Source organism: Condylostylus longicornis, unplaced genomic scaffold (assembly GCF_029603195.1).
Source record: "Condylostylus longicornis isolate FDR11 unplaced genomic scaffold, ASM2960319v2 ptg000196l, whole genome shotgun sequence".
NCBI lineage: Eukaryota > Metazoa > Arthropoda > Insecta > Diptera > Dolichopodidae > Condylostylus > Condylostylus longicornis.
This window is the reverse complement of record NW_026578164.1, coordinates 80505-106833: the sequence shown is the minus strand read 5'-3', so window position 1 is coordinate 106833 and position 26329 is coordinate 80505. Positions and strand designations below refer to the sequence as shown.

The following is a 26329-nucleotide window of genomic DNA, read 5'->3' as shown; positions in this document are numbered from 1 at the left end:
TAATTCATTTGAAATCTGACACTCATAAAAAACGTTGTGCTGTAAAAAATTGCGTAAATATCTTAATGTATTTAATAAAAACAAATGTAATTTGATTTAAAAAAATGTTTTTTTATTTTGGTATTATATTAATATTACATGTTATGGAATCATTACATAAATCCAAATTATATAAGTAACAAAATATTTGTTCTGCCATAAAGATTGGCACCTCATAGAATAGTCTGCTATAATTACATTGATAAGATGAAAACTGCATTGGTATGTAAAAATCTTCCTGTGATAGTTTAATAACTCCTTTTTCTTTACATTTTGTAAAGTATTTATGAATGTATTCTGCAATAGTATCACTAGCATTGTTATTGTATGACATTACAGCTTGTATGAAATCCAACATTTCGTTCAATTTCCAATACTCTTCTTGTCGAATATCAAAAGTAATTTTATCTTGTTGATTGAATTCCAAAATGTTGCAAAAAGGTTCACTTTGTTGCTGATTTTCGTTAGTGATCCGAGCAGATTCCAACATTTTGGCTTTTTTGTAAAATGAATGCCAATCATCATAGAGGACATGGACAGATCTTTTGCCATTTCGATGAAATATTATTTTTGACTGGAAAGTGTCGCAGTCGAATCCAATAACTATCTTACATGTTTGTTTCGTGTTTAGAAAATATATGTAAGAAAGTAAAAAATTTTCTTTTTCCGGTAATATTTTCTTTTCTTTTTTTCTTGACATTTTTGATGGAGATGTTTTTCTTTTTAACGGCATTGTAGAATCAGAAGCGCTAAAACTGAATAATTATTTCCAAGCACAGAGCTTTGTATTTATACTCTTGACGTAAAACTTTAGTGCTGTTGTGAAATCGGTTTCTGGCATATTTGTAAATAGTTCTTTGTTTGCCTTTGACGTCCGAAAATTTTTGAAAACAATTTCACAACCGTTTTGTCATTAAAGTTGAGATTGTTGCTATTGAATATATCTAAAAACGTTGACATGCTATAACCTTTACATCTGTACCACAAATATACGCAGCAATATTGTCCACAAACTTCTGAAAAGTCGCCTTGTAATCTTTTGTAATTCCAGACAGTATATGAATTCTTTAAAATTCTTTTTAGAAAATGTTGTAGTTCTTTATAGGAAGGTGCTTGACCATACGAATCAAAATACTCGACAAAACCATTTGTGGGTATAAAGATACATACCCAATGTTTACCTGGCTTAGTATGAACATCTGTATTTACTACTATAATTGCGGGTTTTTGAACATGTTTAGGAAGCTTATCAAGAGGAAAAACTCCTTTAAAAAACTTTTTTGTTTGCTGATTGCATGACAATACATTTTTAATTTGAAGAGAATCCATAAGAGTTATTTAGTTGTCTTCTCCAAAAGAAGTAAAATCATAAATTTTTGTGTTTCCTTTTAAATAGTGTTTTAGAAAATCCTTGTTAATACGGCCATTCGTTAAAATAATATCAAATTTTTCCATTAATGCGACAAGTTCCTTATCTGCTTGGTTATTATATATGTTTCCAAATTTATAGCCTTCAGTAGCACTTGGTTTAAGGGCTTTTGTGGGAAATTTGTATTGTATTTCTTTAGCGAATACTTTACAATTTTCTTTTATTCCTACTAGCGTAACATTTTTAACAAAGACAAAATCTTTATCATCGGAACAAAATGTTAAATCAATGAGTGCATAAGCTTGTTTAGACATGTTTGCTATGGAGAGTATAATACTTGATTGTTTCATAATAAGTAAATGTTGAGCTTTTTATAGATTTGCATACACGTTCCGATTTTTATCTATTTGTACGTTCGCATCAAATTCCCCATAAACTAGAGCTGTAAGTGTTGATGAAGTTGGTTTCGATAATCTTGCCTCAATTCGTACAGTTCCTTGATTAAGTAAACCTTGACATACTTCATTACCTGATGCATCTGGGGTTAAATCAAAAGCCAATAAAAAGAAACCATTTGTAAACATAGATTTCGTTATTTGATGACCTCTGTCGTTATGATAAATTCCTGTTCCAGAGAATAATGTATGGTAAGCTCTTGTGCTGCAGTTATTATCGTCAGAAAAACTTGTTTCTATTGCTGCATTTGGTACTTGAACACCATTAACATAAAGCATGAATTGTGAAATATCAAAATGCTTAAAATTGTAGGGATTTTTTGATCGTTTCCCGGAATACCCCGAATTTTCGGTCATGCAAAAGATAATTGTGTTTGGTAATTGACCAATGAAAACATTGTCTAGTGAAATCGATGAGCTGTTGCTTGGAATTGTGAAATTTTTGACTTCTACTCTTTTATAATGATATTTAGCATTTGCTTTTTCCAAAACTGCATTATGGGCTAGTAATACGCTAGGATTTATAGTTACATGTCTCATAAATAAATTGGCTTCTACAATTTTTAGTTGCGATTCATCCGAGTCGTCCGCAAATAAGAAAAAATCTGGTTTTTCTAATGTGAATAGAATTCGAATATCAACATTGTTTATTAGAAGCGTAGGTTGATTAAACATATCGACATGGAGTTTTCCCATGAGTTCAACAATATTACTGTTATGATATAGTTTTTGACGTTCCTTTGAACCATTATTGTCAGATCTAGCTATATTCGGTTTATCTAAAATCCATCCAGCGCATTCCAAATGAGTTGTTGCAGCATCAGTTCCATAATTTAACAATGATTCAATATAAGCTCTATAATGGTAATTTCCATCTGACGGAGTGATATTTTTACCATTGAGTTGTACATTGCACTGCTTAATTATAGAATGTAATAGATTATTCACTACACTGGGTTGTTGAAGGATTTTTCCATCTGCACCCTTATCATCATGCCACGGTGTTCCATCTTTTTTTAAAATTTGAACTTTAAGTTTTAGATATGTTGAAGACAAATCCCTGTATGTGTCACCATGACCTAATGAAACGAATTCTATTGTTGAGGGACTATCCAGAGAAGCAATAGGATTGTATGAAACCTCTTCAGATTTTAGAATGCTTGCTTGTATTGGTGGACTTGTAAATAAATCTAGTTCTGATTTCATACATTCGTTCATTTTATATTTTAATTAAATATATCTCGTTTTTCTCGTTTTTGAATTTTTTTCCTTTGTTTACTCTTAGCTTTGCGTTTCTTTTGATTTGAATGAGTTAATGTAGTTGAGTGAGTTCTTTTTATAGCTCTTCTTCTTCTTATACCGCTGCCATACATTTCATTTAGTTTGTTTACAGCTCGACGTCTTATATTTTTTAATGCTTCTTTCCCTCTATCTTGCAATACTTCTTTTGGATTTGCTCCGGAAATAATATCAGATAATGCATTAATGCCGGTGTCTAAAGATTCTTTTTTCACTAAATTCAAACCGGATGATATAACTGGTTTTAAATATTTAAACAATCCTCCAAAGAAACTTCCAAGTCCTCGTCCTCTTTGATATTGCACACTTGAGTGAACTAAAGGTCCAATGTCGTCAGTACCCCTACCACTTTGTACTAAATAATACTTGTAATATGAACGGTTCATCATATAAGAATAAATAACATGAGCTTGTTGACTTATTTATATCTTTTGAAGTGTAATACAATTTTGGTGGGCATGTTGCTTCTAGAAAAATTTAAATTATATCCGTATTTGTCACATAGCAAAATTGAAATGCTTTCAAAACTGTCTTTTTCAATATTACAATACTGAACTTGGTCAAATTGTGTTACGAAATCTGTAAATGGATTTGTTGTATTAATAGTTCTCATACATCTTGCCATTGTATCACCAATATATTGCGGTTCTATTATATCCGTATAAACAAACACCATATCAGTTTTAGTTTCTGGAGAGGTTACTAACATATTTGTTATATTTTGATATGCTTCAATAAATTTTGATTTATATTTTTTAAGTTCTTTTTGTACAGCAAGTACTTGTTGAAGACATGTTTTCAATAAAAATTTTACTGTATACCCAGTGCCAACAAGAATTCGTATTTCAGCCGAAGGCCTTTCAATGCATAATTTTATGTATTCTGTATGTGTAGTATCTATCTTAAATTTGTTATCCAAAACATAATTAGCATCATTTGAAATGAAATTATAGATTTCCCATATTAATTGTTGTTCCACTTCTTTTCTTGTGTATCCCGGATTTGGAGAAATATTTTGAAACAGTGTGGGTAATAAAAGCGTTTTCCAATCGCATCGCAATTCGTTTTCATTATAAGGAATATAGGTTTTTCCAATACCGATGGAGTTTTTTTCCGTTGTTCCAATAAATATCACAGCAGCCTTTGCGTAAACTTCTCCAAATATGTTTGGAATAAAATTGTTCATAAAAAGTTCACAAATTCCTACTTTCCACTTATTTTTCTCTAAATTCAAATGTTTTGGTAATTTATTTGTAAATTTTGATAAAGTATTTTCGGGATAATATTTAATTGATGCGTCACTCAACAACGTTATATAAAAATCTTCCCCATTAGGTTCTATTTGAAGCGTGTCCATTGTTGCGTAGATACACTAGAGGCAGACTTTGCTTTTGTTCTTTTTCGAACAGGAAAATTTAATTGTAATTGTTTATCACCTTCTCTTGTGGATGATCGAAGTACTCGTTTTAAAGGTTTTTTTGGACTATCAATAGGAACACTTATAATGTCGCCTGAATCTGTTTCAAACATTCGCACGTTTGCTACATTTATAGATTTCCTTGGTTTTAGTCGTGCTCCCTCTGAAGCTACTGATAGTGCTCTGTCTCGTAATAGCGATTCGTCTTTTATATCATCGTCAAAAACATCATCTTTTTCCTCATCTGAAGGTACTATACTCCAATATTCAATAGGATATTCTGTATGTGTAGTATCTATCTTAAATTTGTTATCCAAAACATAATTAGCATCATTTGAAATGAAATTATAGATTTCCCATATTAATTGTTGTTCCACTTCTTTTCTTGTGTATCCCGGATTTGGAGAAATATTTTGAAACAGTGTGGGTAATAAAAGCGTTTTCCAATCGCATCGCAATTCGTTTTCATTATAAGGAATATAGGTTTTTCCAATACCGATGGAGTTTTTTTCCGTTGTTCCAATAAATATCACAGCAGCCTTTGCGTAAACTTCTCCAAATATGTTTGGAATAAAATTGTTCATAAAAAGTTCACAAATTCCTACTTTCCACTTATTTTTCTCTAAATTCAAATGTTTTGGTAATTTATTTGTAAATTTTGATAAAGTATTTTCGGGATAATATTTAATTGATGCGTCACTCAACAACGTTATATAAAAATCTTCCCCATTAGGTTCTATTTGAAGCGTGTCCATTGTTGCGTAGATACACTAGAGGCAGACTTTGCTTTTGTTCTTTTTCGAACAGGAAAATTTAATTGTAATTGTTTATCACCTTCTCTTGTGGATGATCGAAGTACTCGTTTTAAAGGTTTTTTTGGACTATCAATAGGAACACTTATAATGTCGCCTGAATCTGTTTCAAACATTCGCACGTTTGCTACATTTATAGATTTCCTTGGTTTTAGTCGTGCTCCCTCTGAAGCTACTGATAGTGCTCTGTCTCGTAATAGCGATTCGTCTTTTATATCATCGTCAAAAACATCATCTTTTTCCTCATCTGAAGGTACTATACTCCAATATTCAATAGGATCATATTCGAAAAATTCCTCTTGAGGAGATAAATTAGCCTGTACATCAACATTTTTCTTTTCAACTAGATCTGTTTGAACACTTGTGCTTTTTCGCTCGGGCTTTGGACGTGTTTGTGTACTTTTAGATTCTAGCATGCTATATTGCTTGTTAATCGATTCAGCAGGTTTTCTTTGCATACCTTTTCGTTTTTTCATACTAAATTTCATCAAGTTTTGACGATATAAATACCATTTTTGATTATCATTTAATTTTTTGTTAAATAAAATTGCTTTTGTATTTCTATCAATATCCGAGAGCTCATTATCGTTTATGATATTTTCTTTTAGCTTATTGTATAAGTCTGGTTGAATAACAATCATGCGTTGTAATGTGTTGTTCATTTTGTATATTTCGAAACAAGTTTTCCCAGTAAGCCCGACAAAACTGTACCGATTAACATTGGTAAGAAACCCCCTTTTTGTATGATAAGTTTACGCTTAGCGTTTATAGATTTTTTTGGGCAAGCTAAATATCGAAGTTGATTTTTATATTTTCTTATTCGTGATAATTTATTTTTGGAAAGTTTAATATTTCCATTAAGAATGTTCAATGAAATTTCACACAAAGTTTTAATCACCTCAGAGTCACAATTTCTTATTAAAATATTTCGAAGTTTTGTTTTAGACTTTTTTAGTGTATGCAGTATATGCTGGTTTGCTATCAAACGTTTCATATTTCTCACATAACGTTTTATTTTTTAACTGATCTAGTGTGCAAAAACACACACAACTTTTTGTTTTATTATCAAAAATATCAGTTCTAAATCGAAATAAATCGTTTATACCTTGCGTCAGGTCTAAGATAATATAGCTATGTGGCTCTGATGTTGTCTCATTATATACTCTTTGAAATTGTTTGATGTTTTCTGGTACTATTTGCCGTGCCAAAGGTAAAATTTGCGATTTATCTCGTGGATTTATAATAACACCAAGTATTTTGCATTTAACGATATATCTCTACAGAATTTTGCCTGATGAAAAACATTTTGCGATACCAGCATAATTGATAAGTTGCGATGATGAGATCCTTTAGTAAAAAGTTCACAAACTTTCATAGTGTAGGCATCAATCATTAAATCATCCAAAATAAGTAATGTTAGGATATTGTTATCGTTATTTAAATTTTCAGGAATTTCATTAAAATACTCAATTTGCGTGAAATTTAAGTTTTTTGGCAATGCGTTATTTTCTGGATTACACCACATAATATGTTCTATTTCAGGCTGAATTAAACTCTTCATTTGATTGATTAAATTGCAAATAAATGTTGTTTTTCCTGAGCCAGATGGCCCAGCAATTATCATTGTAAACGGATGATGGAACTGAATCATCATTTAAACATAAACTTTTTGCAACTCTTGATAATAAAATCTTCCGTTTATTTCTTTACCCTTCAAATCGTGCAATACAAATAATGGATAAGGCTCTCTATTTATAACTTTATCTACTATAAAAATTTCCTTTGTCCATTTTTCTGTATATCCGTGCTCAAAAGTTGCTTTTTTTCTACGTACGCGCACCAAATCTCCAACGAAAATATCAACGAATAGTTTAGGGTCTTTTTTAAAACGTTTTTTAAAATTGTTATAAATTTCTGTAGTGTGTTTTGGTTGAACTTCTGCAGGACGAAATTTTGTAGTACTGTGTACAGAAACATTGTAACTTTTAACCAGTTGTGGTAAAATATCAATGTATCTTTTACTTGAACTTTCCGTGAAGAACTTGAACATCTTTTCTTTTAGCGTTCGATTGAATCTTTCAATTACTGCAGCTTTATTTGTTGATGCAATTGTTGGAAATCTTTGATTAATATTATTATGTTTTAAAAAACTTTTAAAGTTTATATTTTTAAATTCTCTACCCTCATCTGATTGAACCGTTTCTGGTTTTCTTTGACTTCCTGATATAATTTTACTAAAAGCTTTTGTAACTTCAGTTCCTTTTTTTTTGTTTTAAAGGCACTACCCAAACAAACTTGGAAAACACATCAATTACTGTTAACAAAAACGTGTAACCATCATTATACTTTTTAAACATTTTTAAATCACATAAATCTATTTCCCACAACTGATCAATTTTTTGCACTAGGTAATGATTTCTAGGAAACTTTGTTTTTACTGGATAATGCAAGGTATATGCTGGCTGACTTCTTAACCAAGCTTCAATTTTTTTCTGAGATATTTTTTCATTTTTTAAAGCTTTGTGAAGTTTATTAATTGAACCATAAAGATTTTCTTTATTTTTATCATAATATATATTATGTATTTTGGAATTAACATTACTCATTTTAAAAAATCAACTTTTAGGTTTCAATGCTTTATATAAAAAAGAACTTGTGTCATAAAATTAACTTCTTATATAGGTACGGTATTTTAGTTCAAACAATTTTCAAAGTTTTTGATTTTCATAATCTTGTATTAAATTTTAAAATAAACATAATGCATGCAGATATTATCATCTTTTTTTTATAAACGTTAAAGGCTAACGGTATCGACTACCTCTTACCGCCTGCAAAATAAAAAAAATATCTCTTATATCTTAATGCAAGAATTACATTGAAAAGAAGTTTTTGCTTTAAATATTTTCATAATTTACGTTTTCTTAATATAGGTACACTTTCAGTTTAATTTTAAAAAATCATAACTAATCTAACTTACTTTTAAATACTACATTTTTTATTCAGGTTTTTTTCTGTTCATTTTGTGATTCTTTTTTTACAATTTGATTTTTGTTACAAAAGCTTTCTTGTTTCAGCTTGTTCATCAACAACAACGTGGTTTTGTGCATATTACATTGCGATGCATATTTTTGTTTTTTTAAAAATTATACATTATCAGCATCGAAACTTTGCTGACATTCCATTGCTATTCATATTGCTATTTTATTTGAATTTGTATTGATGTTTTTATTTTCGCGATATCTCTCTTATTATGCTTTCTGATCGACATTTCAATGCATGCAAACTTGCATTGTAATTTATTTTGTTGTTTTTTTCGCAGTTTCTCTCTTTTTTTAATTCTCACTAAATGCATTGCTGATAATTTTTATTTTTTATTTTATTGTTTTTGTTTTTAATAGCTCGAGCTTTTTTTTTTGTATATTGGATTGTTCGTAGAAGTGCTACCGGGAAAATAGCCTTTCATTCACTCACGTTATTTTTATATATGAAATCAATAGGAGAAGTACTATTATACTACTAATGTATATATAAATGTGTACATATGTCGTGGTGATCGACACATCAGACATAATGGAAATATAAAGTAAATAAAACAAAAAACAAGTAAAATCGATATAAACCAATTAAATTATACCCTGCATATTTCGTTCTTGTATAGCAAATACTCAAACCTGTGAAACCATTCTATAGAAACTTCACTGATATGTCTGACCTATAACTGGACACACAACTGCCAAATTTCATGAATATGACTTTATTATTTTTCCAAATATATAAAATAAGCTTTTGGACTTGTATGGGAGCTACTCGAACCTATCAAACAATTCAACCAAAACTTCAAAAATATATCTTATCTATAACTGGACACAAAACTGCCAAGTTTCATGAATCTGACCTTATTATTTTTCCAAATATTTAAAATTAGCTTCTGGAGTTGTATGACAGGTACCCGAATCTGTCAGGCAATTCCACTAAAACTTCAGAAATATATCTGACCTATGATTGGACACATGACTGCCAAGTTTCATGAATCCGACTTTATTATTTTGCCGAATATAAAAAATTTCCTTTTGCAATTGTATAGCAGTCACCCAAACCAGCGCAGTTATCCCATTAAAAATTTTAAAACATATGTAGAATATAATTGGACACATGTATACAAAATTTTTTATTAAACTTTTTGAGTTGTATGGCAGCTACCGGAACCCGAATTAGTCCAATTACAAAATGGTTCATCCTTGCCCCAAAAGAAACAACTTGTAAACGTTTGGTGTCGATTGCATTATTCGTTTTTGAGTTATCGTGCGATCGGACGGACGAACATTTCTAAATCAACGCAGAATTTTACGCTGAGCAAGAATATATATACATATCCATACCGCAGATGACTCCTTCAACAAGTAGTTACAAACTACATACCAGAGTTAATATACCCTTCACGAAATACATGGTATAAAAATACGGGCCAGAATTACATTTTTGCGCATATAAAGAAAAAAAATCACCCAATTTCCGTGAAATTTAATGTTTACATTCGGGGCGTTAACACCATCAAGTTACAAATTTTTTGGAAATATCAGGGCTCGGAAACAGAACCAGGGGATTTGTTATCATATCTATGGAGCTAATTGATGAAATTTCTTAAAATTAAACGTTTGAATTCCGTTTGGTACCAAAAATAACTGACGATTTTTTCAGGGACCAAATGGTAAGCCTAAAATGATCCTCTGGTAATATCTAAACTTATATTTTTCCAGGTATGTTAACTAAAACCGTGCTAGCCTCTATAAAATTTATGAGAAGTATTTAAAAGACATTTTCGTAGTCTCATGCAAAATTTTAGCTAAACTTCATATAATACCTTGCGGTCCGTTATGTGTTGATCATATCAAATTTTTTTTGTTTTATGTAAATCAACATAATGCTTGCAAATGATATAACTAACATGTTATGTTAGTTACGGGTTATACGATGGAACTCAATGTAACTACTTTTAATAGTCATGCAGCTCAACGTGTTAATTTTGTTTTACTGTTTTCAGAAATATTAATTTTGTTTTACTATTTTCAGAAATATTTGAAATTAGTGCGATTCGCACTAGAGGCTTCCAGCTAAATTATATTTTAAATAAAATTGTATAATATTTTTTAAATTTGTATTATTGAGACTAATAACAAAAATTTTCAAATAAGATGATTGAATTCAAATAAAATATTGTAATACCTAATTATTAACAAAATATTGTATACCTAAATTAGAAAGTGTAAAGCTTGCTATTAATTTGGAATCAATTCATGTAAACCAAATGGAAAATAACGAAAAGATTGAAAAAATTAAATTTGAAAAAAATAAAAACGACATAATAATTTATTCAAATACATTTTTTATTTTAATGTTCTTAATTTTTATAACAAGCATATTTTTATACCACAAGAAAGATCACATAGAGTATTTCAGAAAAATGGCGTTCTTAATAAAAAGCGTATGTTAGAAATATTTCTAATGACCCAAAAAGTAAATATATTTTTAGTGACAGGGCACATTTAAACAGCAAACAGATATAAAAATAAATGGCTACATAGAATACAAAGCGGCGCATCCTAATAACGAATCAAAAGATGGCTGCGCTATTTTAATAAGGAATAATATAAAACATAATGAAATAAGTAAAGTAGAAAGAGACGATAGCCAATTTGTTGCTGTAGGAATAGAGTCTTATAAACAAAATTTCGATGTACTTTACTGTCCTCCGGGAAGAGTTATAAAAAGTGGTTCATTAAAACATCTCCTGAATCTCCTTAAAGAAATGTTAATTCTGGGAGGGGACTTTAATGCTAAACATATTGATTTGGGTTATAGATTGACCTCAGCAAGAGGTAGAGAGTTAAGAAAAGCTATTAAAGAGACCAATCCACTGGTAGACCGACGTATTGGCTAAGTGATAAAGAGAGGATACCAGATCTGCTAGACTTCTTTATTGTCAAGAAAATCTCGCCAAATTTCATTAGTTTAGACGATAACTATTATTTGGATTCGGATCATTCTGCAGTTATATTAAACTTAGCTGAGACAGTTACCAAGAAACAAAATAAGCCCATGTTGATTAATAAATCCACTAACTGGACTAGTTTTAAAGAAGAGATAGAGAATAAAATGAACTTATGAATCAAAGTACGAACCCAAGGTGATTTGGATTCTGCGGTGGAGAATTTTAATAAAATCATACAAAGCCTGGAATTGTACAAAATAATATGAGTATAAATCCGTGGGTATGACTTACCCAAGAGAAATACTAAATATGATAAGCGAAAAGAGAAGAGCTAGACGCAGATGGCGAAATTCAAGAGATCCAGCAGATAAAGCTGCACTCAATCGACTCACTCAGAATCTAAAAAGAAAAATCAAAGAGAATTCATTTGATAATTACATTTAAAATTTGTCAGTGTAAAATGGGGTAAATTTTACGCAGGAAAATGCGGCAAAATATCTAGAAATGACACTGGATGTTAAGCTAAAATGGAAGGAACATGTTAAAAAGAAAAAGGTAGAATTAGAATTAAAATATGAAAAAATGTGTTGGCTCCTAGGTCGCAAGCCAAGGTTCCCGATACAGAATAAGATCCTGCTATATAACCAAATGATTAAACCAGTTTGGTTGTATTGTATCCAGTTGTGGGGATGTGCCAAACAAATACATGTCCAGTGAATGCAGACGTTTCAGAATAGGGTTTTGCGGAATATGGTGGATGTCTCTTGGTATGTACGAAATGGAGATTTGCACAGAGTTCTAGAGATTCCATGTGTAGTTGACGAAATTAATAAAAGGGCGGTGGGACATAGAGCTCGTCTGGAGCACATGTCAACGTAGAGACCTCTCGGCTCCTTGTTATTCGGGATTCTCCCAGAGGCTAAAGAGGACTTTGCCTTCTGATTTAGCGCAAAATGCGCTTCACCAAATCGGGGAGCGTTGAATCTCTTTCAATCTATATTAAAGAAAATTTGATGTTTTTATGTTAAAACACATAACTAACTATGGCATGATAGTAGCATTCATGCTTTCCTCCTTCCTTCGATAAAAAAAAAACAAAGAAAAAAAAATCTGATGTGGTCAGCACATAATCGACCGTAATGTGAATTGTGTAGTTAAGTGAAAGTGTTACTAAATATTTTGTTTTTTTTTTTTTTTTTACCGAGAGGAAGGGTGAAAAATCTCGAAAGACACTGCCAGACGAAAAGCAGTAGTGTGGAACTTTAATCCACTAAAAAACACCCTCCTCAAAATAAACTATAAAACTAGTCGAAAACGACTAACCATTAATTTTGCTCTAACCTTTTTGATTATTTACAAGCTTTTGATCTGGCACAATAGCGTACTAAGTACTCATTGTTCCAGATAAAAAACTCTAAACTAACTCGTGAGGTCTCGTACGTTTAAGTCTCTTAACAAAGTTTTGATTGTCAACCAATCGAGCCGCCTCGATATTGACATGATTGGACAAACGCATTTTATGATTGGCTGCTTGCTTTTTAATTTCGTCTGTGACACTTAGGATCGTGAGATCCCTGTGTATATCGGCATTACGGACATACCAGGGGGCGTTTACAATGTCCCGTAATACTCTATTTTGAAATCTTTGTATAGATTGGATATGAGTCTGCGTCGCGCAGCCCCATAACTGAATACCGTAAGCCCAAACAGGCTTAAATATTTGATTATATATCAAAACTTTGTTGAATATTGTCAATTTGGAACGCCTCTCCAAAAGCCATTCAAACTTTCTGTATTCCTCCTCTAGTTGAGATCTCTTTTTCTTTATGCGCTCCTTCCATCTGAGCTTCGCGTCCAACGTCATTCCCAAATACTTCGCTGTGTTTGCGGACGGAATCAAGACGCCACTTATTCGAACCGAAAATAAATCTTTCTAGTCCATTTTGAGATCTCATCACTGGCCCTTTGCAATTTTTGTGTAGATTCATTTTCATTTAGTCCTATTGCGATAACTGCTGTATCGTCAGCAAATGCAGCTGTTGTCACTCCTTCCAATTCAGGAATATCACACGTGTATAGCAAGTATAATATCGGGCCCAATATACTCCCCTGTGGTACCCCCGACCTGATATCCCTAAGCGAAGAGTACTTCTCTTCCTGTTTTACTCGAAATACCCTGTTAGTCAGGTAAGATTCGAGCAGGTCAACATACTGCCTTGGTAGTAATCGCCTAAGTTTTTTTATTAATCCACAATGCCAAACCTTATCGAAGGCCTGGGCTACGTCCAAAAATATGATAGAACATATTGTTTTTTCTTCCAGTGAATTTTTTATTAGGTCAGTTATTCTATGAATCTGATCTATGGTTGAGTGGTTCCGGAGAAAACCAAATTGATGATTCGGAATTCAACTTTTGCTTTTATAGGCTGAAGTCTTCTCAATAAAAGTTTCTCTAGCAGTTTTGAAATCATCGGCAACAATGAGATTGGTCTATAAGAAGTCGCCCTGTCTATAGGTTTGCTAGGTTTGTGCAGCATGATTATCTCTGCAACTTTCCAAATTTCAGGCACGTAATTGAACCTTATACACGCATTTTCTAGGCGCGTAAGCATCGTTATACCCCTTTTGGGTAATTCTTTCAAAATATCAGCCGTTATTAGGTCAAATCCTGGGGCCTTTTTACGTTTAAGAGTCCTGATTTCTTCTATAACCTCTCTTTCCTTAACAATTTGAATAGTCACGCTATCCCCAACAAAAGTATATTCCTCATTATCATCCGCGCCCTGGCTGTCATGCGGGCAGAATATATCGGCCAAATGATCCGCAAACGCATTTGCCTTGCCCTTGTCAGTTTTTGCCCACGTTCCATCTTTGTTTTTGATAGGAGCGAGATGTTTTATAGGCTGCCTCATTTTCTTTGTTGTCCTCCACAGTGAGTAATTGGTTTTCTCACACGCCGTCAAATTTTGAACATAATTAGCAATCGAATCTTCTTTGTGTTTTTTTATACAGCGTGTTAGTTGCTGCGATTCACGATTATATTTGGTTTTATCAGTAGGATCACGCGTTTGCTGCCATCTCTTTCTCGCCCGCCTGCTTCGTCTTACTTTTGCTAGTATATGTTGGGGATAGTTAATGCCACCCCTTCTAATAGCACTAATTTTGGAACTACTCCAAGCCGCATTTTGAATAATTTTAGTAAAGTTTTCGGCCTCCTCATCTATGTGCTGGGTCGTTCTTATTCTTTTCCTTAGATCTACTTGTCGTTCAATCTCTAAGCGAAATCTTGACCAATCTGTAGTTCCATTTGCCAGCGCAGGTTTCGCTCTTTTCATGACTATATTTTCCTTAAGTTCGAGAGTAACCACCGAATGATCGGAGTCAAGATCATAGCTATCATGTACCTCGATGAAATTTTTCGCAATCCGTTTTTTTATGAAGAAATCTATTAAATCTGGACACTTATTAACATCGGTTGGCCAATACGTTGACTTCGCAGTAGAGTGAAAAAGGCACCCCGTGCCGCCAATTGCTGTCCTAAGTTCTCTTCCTCTAGTTGAAGTATGCCTTGAACCCCAATCAGTGTGCTTGGCGTTAAAGTCACCCCCTAATATAAATCTATCGCCTAGGTCTGGCAGAATGTTTTGAAACATTTCTGCCGTCATTTTAAATCTGAGGTGACAATATAATGCAGCCACTCTAAATTTTTGCTTAGTCGAAGTGATCTGAATCGTCGTGATTTGCATTACCTCGGTTTGCATCTGGTGCAGATCGCAATGCACCGAAGCAAATTGCCTCGGTGGCCGTTCAGAATTCTTCAAGTTGTTGTTGTCCAAGCAATTTGAACACTTTGCTGCAGTACTCTTTGGCTTACTACAATCTGATGTTAAGTGCCTGCCTGCACATTTAACACAATTCGGTTCTCTCTGGCAAAATTTTTGTGTATTGCCATACCTTTGACACCTTTTACACTGCGAAATGGTCCTATCCTTTCGAAGTGACTCTGTCCTAACTTTCATCCTGTTTATGTAATCGATTTCATAAATTTTTTTCATCTCCTCTTCATTTGAGAATGTTAACATAAACAGCGGTAGAGCCACCATAATGTTTGTTAAATTCTGTAATGTTACAGAATATAACCAAAATGTCTGTTAAATACTTCTTTCCAATTTTTAGGACATTAGTAAGCTTATAGTTAACATACTTAGAAAAATGTAAATTTCGCTAGTAGTAGAGTTTCGCTTTGTGCTACTCGAATTCACTGAAATGCTCGCCAATTAGTTTCGTTAACAACCAGAACTCAAATATCAAATTTTAAGAAATTCCATGTAAAATGAAAAATGTAAAATCGGCCCGCAGATCAGTTTTCGCGCCCTTATCTTTCCAAAAAATTTATATGATCATTGTTTTAATACGAAGAATTTAAATATTAAATTTCAATGAAATCGGTTGGTTATTTCCCTTTATATACGCAAAAATGTATATTTGGCCCGTACTAATGGTTCTAGTTGCTGACGCCTGGTTTTTTCCAGAAGCTAATACGTTTCGCGGACGGTCGAGCTGAGCATATATATAAAACTTCAAGTAAATCGGTTGCAATTCCCGAGGCCTGATATATACCAAAAGTTGATTAATCCGTGCCACGGTGGAAATAAACTTACATATAAAATTTCATCAAAATCGGTTCAGCCGAACTCGAGATACACGCGTGCACACACAGACCGACAGACCGACAAACCGACAGACCGAGAGACCGACAGACCGACGGACCGACAGGTTGCTAAAAATAGTTTATTTACACTTCCCTACTATGGAGAAGTGCATTCCCACCGCTCGATACGCAAAATTTGTTGCCATCACATAACCTACCTATTGTTTACACAATACGGTCGGTAAAAATAGAAGAAAATTGTCAAAGTTAATACAATCTACATTGTTTTATAAAAAGTATGTAGGTATGCATTTAGTTATGATTTTTAAGGGTAAAGCTTTTTTAATTTCAGTTTAAATAAAGACAAAAAAATTAAATTTTCAATAAAAAAATGTTCATCTGACAAATCGCATTTTAAAGGGTTCGAACTTGAGACTTTTTGCAAAAGAAATCGTATCCTATACGTTTTACCCTATATATGTACGTTAGTATTAGTGTTAACTGATTATACATTCACGAGCTTTATTCACGCATATATTATAAAATCCAAATGCATACGTGCATGGAGTTTAGTAGCGAATTATATTATGCGTAAACAGTAATTGATCGCTTAAAGTGCTTATTGTCAAAGGTATTTTACGATTTTATGCGACATAACTCAAAGCGAGGTTCTAAAATAAATTAGTCAAAAGATATTAGATCTCAAAGAAACTAAATTTTTGTTTAATTATGTACTTTTTCGTAATTATTTTGAACAACTTTTCTTATTTTAAGTTTTATCTTGTTATTTATTAGAAAAAAACATATCTATATATGTATGTATATATTACGGATGTGTTTTGGAAGAAAAAAGTAAACTTAAAATATCTCACACACAGAATTGAATACAATTTCGAAACTACAGACATAATACTTGCAAGGCTTGCAATGCAAGCACACACGACTAGTTGTCAAATAAAGACATAAATCGAATTATGTAATGAACAATACGGGCTTCTATCGCGGAATAAATCTTTAAATCAGATATGTTGTTATGCTTTTTGAACAAAAATTAAAATCCAGCCAAATTTTAATTTGGAATAAAGGAACATCTAAAAAAATCTGATTTGGTCAGCACATGACCGACCGCAATGTGTATTGTCTAGTTAAGTGAAAATGTTACAGAATATTGTAAAAATGTCTGTTGTATACTTCTTTCCAATTTTTAGGACATTAGTAAGCTTATAGTTAACATACCTAGAAAAATGTAAATTTGGCTCTTAGTAGAATTTCGCTTTGGGCTATCCGAATTCCCTGAAATGCTCGCCAGTTAGTTTCGGTAACAACCAAAACTCAAATATCAAATTTTAAGAAATTCTATCAATTCGTTCCGTAGATATGGTGAAAAATGTAAATGATTTCTTCCAAAAGTTGGGAGGTTTCGCGGTCGGTCTAGTGAAGCTTATATATAAAATTTCAAGTAAATTGGTGGAATATTTTCTTCAAAATGCTTAAAAATGTAAAACAGGCCCGCTAAAAAGTGCAGTTCCCGAGGCCTGATATATCCCAAAAGTTGATCAATCCATGCCATGGTCGAAATAAACTTACATATAAAATTTCATCAAAATCAGTTCAACCGAACTTGAGATACACACGTACACACACAGACCGACAAACCGACGAATCGACAGGTTGCTAAAAATAGTTTTCTTACACTTCCCTACTGTGCATTCCCACCGAAAACTAAATATGCAAAATTTGTTGCCATCACATAACCTACCTATTGTATACACAATACGGTCGGTAAAAGTTAATGAGTTGTGTTGTTGTTCCAATTGTAAAAAAGCAACAATATGAGTAGTGCTGAAATTACATGCGTTATATCTCTTTTATTTTTTAACCTATTTTCAGCAAAATTCGACACAATATGCACTTCCATATGGAGAAGAGTGTGGTGGCAATAACTCTTTTTGAACATATCTGGAGTTATGTTGTTTTGGCTTTTGACCACAGCATTAATTATGAAACTCCCTATATCTTTTAAAATTAAAGAGCCACTCCTTAAGAGTTTTAATGTATTTTTCACTAATGGTTAAATAGAAATTCTAAAGCTATTATATTCATATTTTGTTAAAAATTTCTTCAGTTTAATTTTAGTCATCATTCGTATCAGAGAAAAATATTTTGGCCATGGGAAATAAAATTATGACTTTCACTGAAATACAACTGGATGATTTTCAGGTAAAAGTTAGAATATTTTCATTATGTATTTACATACATGTATCTACATGCGTTAACTAATTTTTCGTTTTCTATTTGAATTTCTTTTATTCAAAGGACTGCACATTTTTTACTCGCAAAGAAATTTTAAGGTAAAATTTTAAGGTGTAAAACCCTTTTATTTTTATTTAATGAGTAAAATATTTGTTTGTGATAAATAATTGAAGACACCGAAATTTATAAGAGTTGATTATAGTATAAAATGTACATAAAATAATTTACGATATTATATCATAAAGTGACAACCGGAAGTTTATTTAGTATACACTAAAATAAATGCAGTTTTGATTACATTTTAGTTAAATTTTTGTATTTTGATAAAGAAACTTTCACCGCTCTATTGCAAATATTTAATATTTCAATAGTTCATATACAATTTAGTTGTATATACGTATATTTATACTAAGAGTGACTAGGTTTAATAATTTTGTTTTCATTAGAGTAAAATTGTGGATGATTTTTTTAACTAATTAGAACAAAGCTCACATTGAAATTATTGTTTTAAATCCATGTTTGTATTATTATGTGTAGGTATTCATTTAGAAATTTCTGGGAAACATTTCTTATTATGCTATGATGAACATTTATTATGCGAATGACCTTCTAAGAAAAAAGATCAAAAAGAAAAAGCATTAATTAAAAAAACATACATATGTGCACGTATTACTCCACAAAAATTATAAGTGGTGTTTCTGTAAGTGTAAAAAAAATTTCGGTTTCCCAAGTTTTATTTTAATTTATTATATTAGCGCTCGTTTATTATTTCATACTGAAAACATGCAACTACACATCTGAATGTTCTTATTAAAATGGCGACAAAATTTTTCTAAGCGATTTGTCAAAAGCAAAATTTTTTTTCTATAAAAAGATAAACAGTGCATTCGGCTTTCAAAAATTTACAATCAAGCAATAGGTCAAAAAATAGTCTATTCAACAGTCCTAAAAAATGTGGCGCTATAAAATTGATTGATTTTTTTTTACTCGTACGTTCTTATTGTTTGCTTAACTAAAATTTAAGAAATTACACAAAAGGAGACGAAATATTTATATCTCTCGCAGCTCCGGAGTTGCGCACTGAATTTATAACAACAGTTCGTACACATGTATTTGCACATACATATTTACCTGTAATATGTTAATTAATTTTCCGTTTTCTATTTATATTTTTTTTATTCAAAGGACTGCGTATTCTTTACTCACAATGAAATTTTTGAAAAAAATTTTGCAGGATTCGTCTTAATTTTTTTTCATAAGTAATGTATAAATTAAAAAATTTGATGTGGTCAGCACATAACCGACCGCAATTTGTATTGTCTAGTTAAGTGAAAATATTACAGAATATTATAAAAATGTCTGTTAAATACTTATTTCCAATTTTTAGGACAATAGTAAGCTTATAGTTAAAATACCTAGAAAAATGTAAATTTGGCTCTTAGTAGAATTTGGTTTTGTGCTACCCGAATTCCCTGAAATGCTCACCAGTTAGCTTCGGTAACAACCGGAACTCAAATATCAAATTTCAAGAAATTCTATCGATTCGTTACGTAGATATGCTGAAAAATATAATATCGGCCCGCAAATCAGTTTTCGAGCCCTGATCTTTCCAAAATTTATATGTTCATTGTTTTAATACGAGGAATTCAAATATTAAATTTCAATGAAATCGGTTTCTTATTTCTCTTTGTATACGCAAAAATGTATATTTGGCCAGTAGTAAACGTCCAGTTGCTAAGGCCTGATTTCTTCCAAAAGTTGGGAGGTTTCGCGGTCGGTCTAGTGGAGCTTATATATAAAATTTCAAGTAAATTGGTTGAACATTTTCTTCAAAATGCTCAAAAATGTAAAATAGGCCCGCTAAAAAGTGCAGTTCCCGTGGCCTGATATATCCCAAAAGTTGATCAATCCGTACCATGGTCGAAATAAACCTACATATAAAATTTCATTAAAATCGGTTCGGCCGAACTTGAGATACACGCGTGCACACACAAACCGACAGGTTGCTAAAAATAGTTTTCTTACACTTCCCTAGTATGGAGAAGAAAATTTCCACCGAAAACTCGATATGCAAAATTTGTTGCCATCGCATAACTTACCTATTGTATACACAATACGGTAGGTAAAAATGTACTAATTAAAGTTATTGAAATTCATAAGAGCTGAATATAGTGTACAATATATCTGGAAATAATTACTATATCAAACGTGACTATTGGAAGCTTATTAAGCATGCACTAAATTATAGTTTGAATTACATTTCAGTTGTAATAGTTTTTGCATTTGAATACAAAACGCGTATTTTTAATAAAAATATGAAAAGCCATTAGTACTACAATTTTAATGTTTGTGTGAACAAGGAAATTTTTTAAAGTTTTAAATGTGTATTTTATTTTTCTTTATCTTTTTAGTTTATTGGAATTTTTCATTGAAATTAATAAATTACATTGCTTTGATTTATGAAAATACAATAAACACGTATGTAGTGAACTTGATTTCTTAAACCATTAAATGGAGCATTTGTAATACTCCCAGCATTTAAGATATTGTAATTTTTTCTAAAATTTACGTTTTTCAATAAAAATATTAAAATTCTGATTTTTATCAAAATAACAATTCTTAAGAATGTTATTAGAGTGATATTACAATAGTAGGTGAATAAATCAATAGTAGGTGATAAATACAGTTCTTAAAATCAAAAAATCAAAAATAATGAAATTTTTTAGGCTTTTTAGATTTTATTGCGGCCTTTAAAATCTTGACATAGAAAAGGTTTTCGTGCTATATCTTCTGTACCATAAAATATTTTTCTACACTTAGTGACTAAAATTAAGGTTTGAGAAAGTGGCCAAAATTCTGTAAGAAAAATTTCAAAGTTTCAAAAAATTTCGATCAAATTAGCTGGTTAGAAAAAAATTAAATAAAGTTGGTTCAAACCAACGGTTTGTATTGTAGCACTTTTCCCTTCAACAAGTGAAAACTCTGCTGTTCAATACAGTCTATGTATAGCTGTCACACTATTAAAATTATTTTCATTTATATACAAAACTATTTCTAGGATTGCATATATTTAGGATGATGCATACATGCAGTCTTTGAAATAAAGCAAAAATTAATATAAAGAAGGGTTAACATAATGCTCAATTTTAAGGGTTATTTGTGTGAGATAAAAAAAATAATTATATTTTTTAATTTCATGAAATTGCCGTTAGCTTTTTGCGTTTATAGAAATTTGAAAAAGCTTGCGGTTTCGGAAATATAAGGTGTCAAAAATTCAAATTTTACAAAATTCATGAGGCGATAACTTGAGAGGTGCTGGAGATGGAAAAAAATTTTCTTTTAACAAAATGAACTATTTGTTAATATCTAAAAGCTCCTAAAATTTCAAGCTTCTACGTGCTGGGGTCTAGAAGAAAAACGGCATCACGCTAGAGGAAGCAAGCCACTGCCTTTCTGCGTTTGCACAATTTCAAAAATGCTTATGGTTTCATTGCAACAAATAGTTAAAAAAGGCCATTTTTAGGGTTTTGGGGGGGGTATAACTTCTAAAGGGGGGGAGGTAGGTAAAAATTTTGTTCTACAGAAATAAGTTTCTAGTGAAGATCTATAAACGTATGAAATTTTAGCTTTCTATCTTCAAGGGTGTAGGAGTTTTGTAAAAAAAAAAAGTGTCCACGGACGGACGGACGGACAGAGTGAAACTAATAAGCACTTTTTTCAAAAAAATTTTTGGAAAAGTGCTAAAAAGAGAAAATTTTGATTTCTCTATGTATGTATATGAAAAGAAATTTTTTGAATGATCGAGTCGATCATTAAATCAGGTTGGCCGAACTGTAAGCAATTTGTAATTATGAATAATAGGTATTATAAATATCATTTGTATTGTGTAATGTACATGCAAAATTGAAGTAATGTAATGATTATGCATTAAACTAGTTTGATATACAGTTCAGTTCTCGTACGATCTTTATTGAGTTAAGACTTATGAATTAATTATAAATTTTATTGTGAACTTTTAAGAAATTAAAGAATAATTATTATTGTATTATATGAAATATGAAATATTAATAAAATTTAACTAAATAATTAAATCAAAATATTAAATCTTTTATTTAAAAATTTACTACAAAATCTCAGAAGTGGGATAGTATCCCAAATTATAATACATAATTTAAAAGTTTTTTTTTCGAGAACATTATTTTAAAATATTAATTGCAAATTTATATGGACGTAAATTAAATAGAAACACGTGCCCTTCTAATTTAATTTAATAAGTAAATTTATATATGAAAAATTTTATTGAAATTATTAGAAGTACAATATGTACCTACGTACATAATATACGCAATCATAAACATTTATGAAAAACAAAATTTATTTTATACTTGCTTAGATATTTGCAATAAAAGAAAAAAATTATTAGAAAAAGAATAACTACCTAATTAATTTTACCTGGTCACATTTTTTGGAAGAATTTTTTTTCATATGGACTTGAATATTGTACGTACAAGTATATGTATATCAAGAGAAAAAATTAACATTTTAAATCTTTAAGAAACTAGTCGGTCATAATTTCCTGATGGAGCCAATTACATTACATTGAAAGAAATGTTACGAGATTTAGGACTGCAAACATCAGGTATAGTAAGGCTGAATTGATGAAAGCGAAACTAATCAAGATAGTGACGAAGATGTAGATGAAAATTTACATAATGGAACATCACGACAGAGTAATTTAGATAATGAACTGGAGGAACTAAGAAAACAAGTACAGAAAAAACAGGAAATTTTGAACTAAGAAAGCAATTGGCTGAGTTGACCGCAAGCGAAAATGAACTCAAAATTACTACTGGCGCAAATTTTAATCATAGTTTTAATTTTAAAGATATTGAAGATTCAGTTCCACAATTCAGTGGCAACGACAATTACAATATTAAATCATGGATTCAACATTTTGAAGAAGCAGCAGAAACACTTTGTTGGAATGATAAAACACGTTTCGTATATGCTCGCCGGCTCATGACGGGAACTGCTAAGATGTTTTTAGGTACCGTTTCGAATTTGATTGAAAAGTTTCTAGTGCTGAAGCACATAACGAATTACGTAATCGGAAAAGAAAATAAAATGAGGGCTGGCAACAATATCTTTTTTTAAAGCGAGAAATTGCATTTTCTGCTGATATAGACGACAGTGATCTCATCCAGTACGTTATTAACGGAATTAACGATTCTATTAAAAACAAAACTATTCTTTATAATGCTAATTCAATAAGTCAATTGAAAGAAGCTTTGCGAAAATACGATATAATGAAACAAAATATATCTGTAAGTCCCTATACATCAGTACAAAACAAAAAACGAGATTTTGCAAGTTCAGAATCGAATAAAATCACAAAATCTCCAATGAAATGTTATAAAATGTCCACAGCGCAGGTGACAAAAGGGCTCTTGTTACCGTTGTGGAAAATTTGGGCATCTGGCAACCAGTTGTCCTGAGCGTAACATCAGCGTAATCGAGAATTTTCACAATTTAGGTCTAAATCATAACTTCGAAAAATTTATTAACTTTATTTTTCTTTTATCTAATCAAGCGCAAATAAACTACCATTTACTCATTTTATTGGAATCGGGAAGCGCCATCAGTCTAATACAGGAAAAGTTTGTTATACCAGCAGCAGTAGAGAAAGTGGATCCAGGCAAATTTAAATTTTATGGAATTAATAAGAGTAGTTTGTATGTAATAGGTATTATAAAGGTAAAAATTGAGTTTAAAAATTTATATTATGATTTGAAATTATATGCAGTTAAAGAAAACTCAATGTCGTACCCTATAATTTTAGGTAGAGATTTTTTAAGAAAATTTGGAACTTGCCGAAGTAAAGGATAATTTTGAAAATGAAAATATTACAGGTATGGTAATAAATAGTAAAAACAAGTGTATACAGGTACAAAAATTTATGATATTGAAAATGAAAAATTCCTTAGCGAAAGATTGTGAATTGATGTTACTGGCCAAAATGACAAAAATGATTTAAATTTAAACATTAATAGGGATCTTTCTGGATGGACAAATTATGTTACCGGCTTGTCTTCTTGCAAAAAAAGATATATTTGTGGATGGTGAAAATGAAGAATTTGAAATGGATATTCTTGTGACCGAATATAAACCTTTTTTTTGTACACCGCGAAGGTTGCCATATTCCCAAAAACTAGAATTGGAAAGAATATTAAATGATCTTTTAAGGCGAAATATTATACGTGAAAGTGGTTCACCATATGCTTCCCCAGTAGTACTCGTAGCGAAAAAAATAAAGAATTGCGTTTGTGTGCCGACTATCGCGAATTAAATAAAATAACAGTAAGAGATAACTTTCCATTACCGTTAATAGAGGACCACCTTGACAGACTTAGGAGGAAAAAATATTTTTCCACCATTAATTTCAACTGGTAAGGTATTAAGTTACATTGACGATTTAATGACTGCTACGGAGACTTTAGACGAACATTTTGAAGTTTTAAGTGATGTTGTTGATATTATAAAAGAAAACTCTTTGCAAATTAGGCTCGATAAATGCTCTTTTTTAATGGAAATAATTGTTTACTTGGGTTATAAAATTACTTATAATGGTATTCTACCAAATGACGATAATTTAAAAGCGATAAAAGAATTTCTTACACCCACTTGTATAAGATCTTTGCAGAGTTTTTTGGGTCTTTGTTCTTATTTTAGGAAATTTATACGGGATTTTACCAAAGTGGCAAAACCTTTATACGATTTGATTAAGAAAGAATATAAATTTATTTGTCGTCCGTCTGAATTTGAATGTTCTGAAACATTGAAAAACAAATTATTGGATTTGCCTGTGCTTTCTATTTACAGTCCTTTGTCTGAGACACAACTTCATTGCGATGATAGTGGTGTAGGGTACGGTGCCATACTAATGCAAAAACAGGGGGATGGTAATTTTCATACTGTGGCCTATTTTTCGAAAAGGACTTCAGAAGCTGAGAAGAACTATCACAGTTACGAACTTGAGGCATTAGCAATAATTTATGCGCTGCGTAGGTTTCAAATTTATTTAGTTGGTATTAAGTTTAAAATTATTACTGATTGTCAGACTTTGGCCCTAACTTTAAATAAGAAACATATAAATCCCCGTATATCGCGTTGGGCTCTGGAACTACAAAATTTCGATTACGTAATTGAACATCGAGGAGGGGAAAGAACGGCTCATGCTGATGCGTTAAGCAGGGCAACAAATGTTTTGTATGTGGGGACGAGTCTTTTGAATATGTGCTGGCCGGGTCTCAGAGGCAGGATCCAGATACTGCTGCAGTGGCTTTAGATTTGGAGAAAAAAGAAAGTTCTTTATTTGAAATGGTAGACGGATTAATATACAGAAAATGTGCTGATGGAATAAAATTTTATGTGCCAAAAGTTATGGAAAGTCGTGTAATTCATTCAAATCATGAGGCTATGTGCCATCTTGGCGTTGATAAATGCTATGAACAATTAAGACGAACATACTGTTTCCCCAACATGAAAAATAAAATTGGAGATTATATAAAGTATTGTCTTAAATGCGCTTTTTTCTCTCCAAACTCGGGCAAAAAAGAAGGTACGCTCAATATTATCCCGAAAGGAAATTTTCCTCTGACACCTTTCATATTGACCATTTGGGACCTTTGACTAGTTCCACATCTCGACGAAAACATATTTTTGTTATTATTGATTCTTTCACTAAATTTGTTAGGTTTTTTTCTGTTAAAAGTACCGATAGTGCAGATGCGATTAAATGTTTAAAATTTTATTTCGATAGTTATAGTAGGCCGAACAGGATGATATCAGACCGTGGGACTTGTTTCACTTCGAAAGAGCTTTCAGATTTTATGGTGGAGAATAAAGTACACCATACAAAAATTGCGACAATGACGCCTCAGGCAAACGGACAAGTTGAACGAGTCAACCGTATACTTATACCTATGTTGTTAAAAGAAGTTGAGGCTGATTCTACTATAAATTGGGATCAATATTTAACGAGGGTG

The 26329-nt window shown here is 31.5% G+C and overlaps 1 protein-coding gene across 1 annotated transcript; it reads right to left on the bottom strand.

Annotated features, from left to right (window-relative positions):
• Nucleotides 1-7045: 7045 nt before the first annotated feature.
• LOC129616405 (uncharacterized) lies at nt 7046-7997 on the bottom strand. The gene is made up of 2 exons (XM_055532028.1): nt 7687-7997; nt 7046-7511 (listed from the first exon to the last, which is right to left on the bottom strand). Exons 1-2 carry the CDS (start codon nt 7995-7997, stop codon nt 7046-7048), a joined length of 777 nt encoding a protein of 258 aa, XP_055388003.1.
• Nucleotides 7998-26329: the final 18332 nt, after the last annotated feature.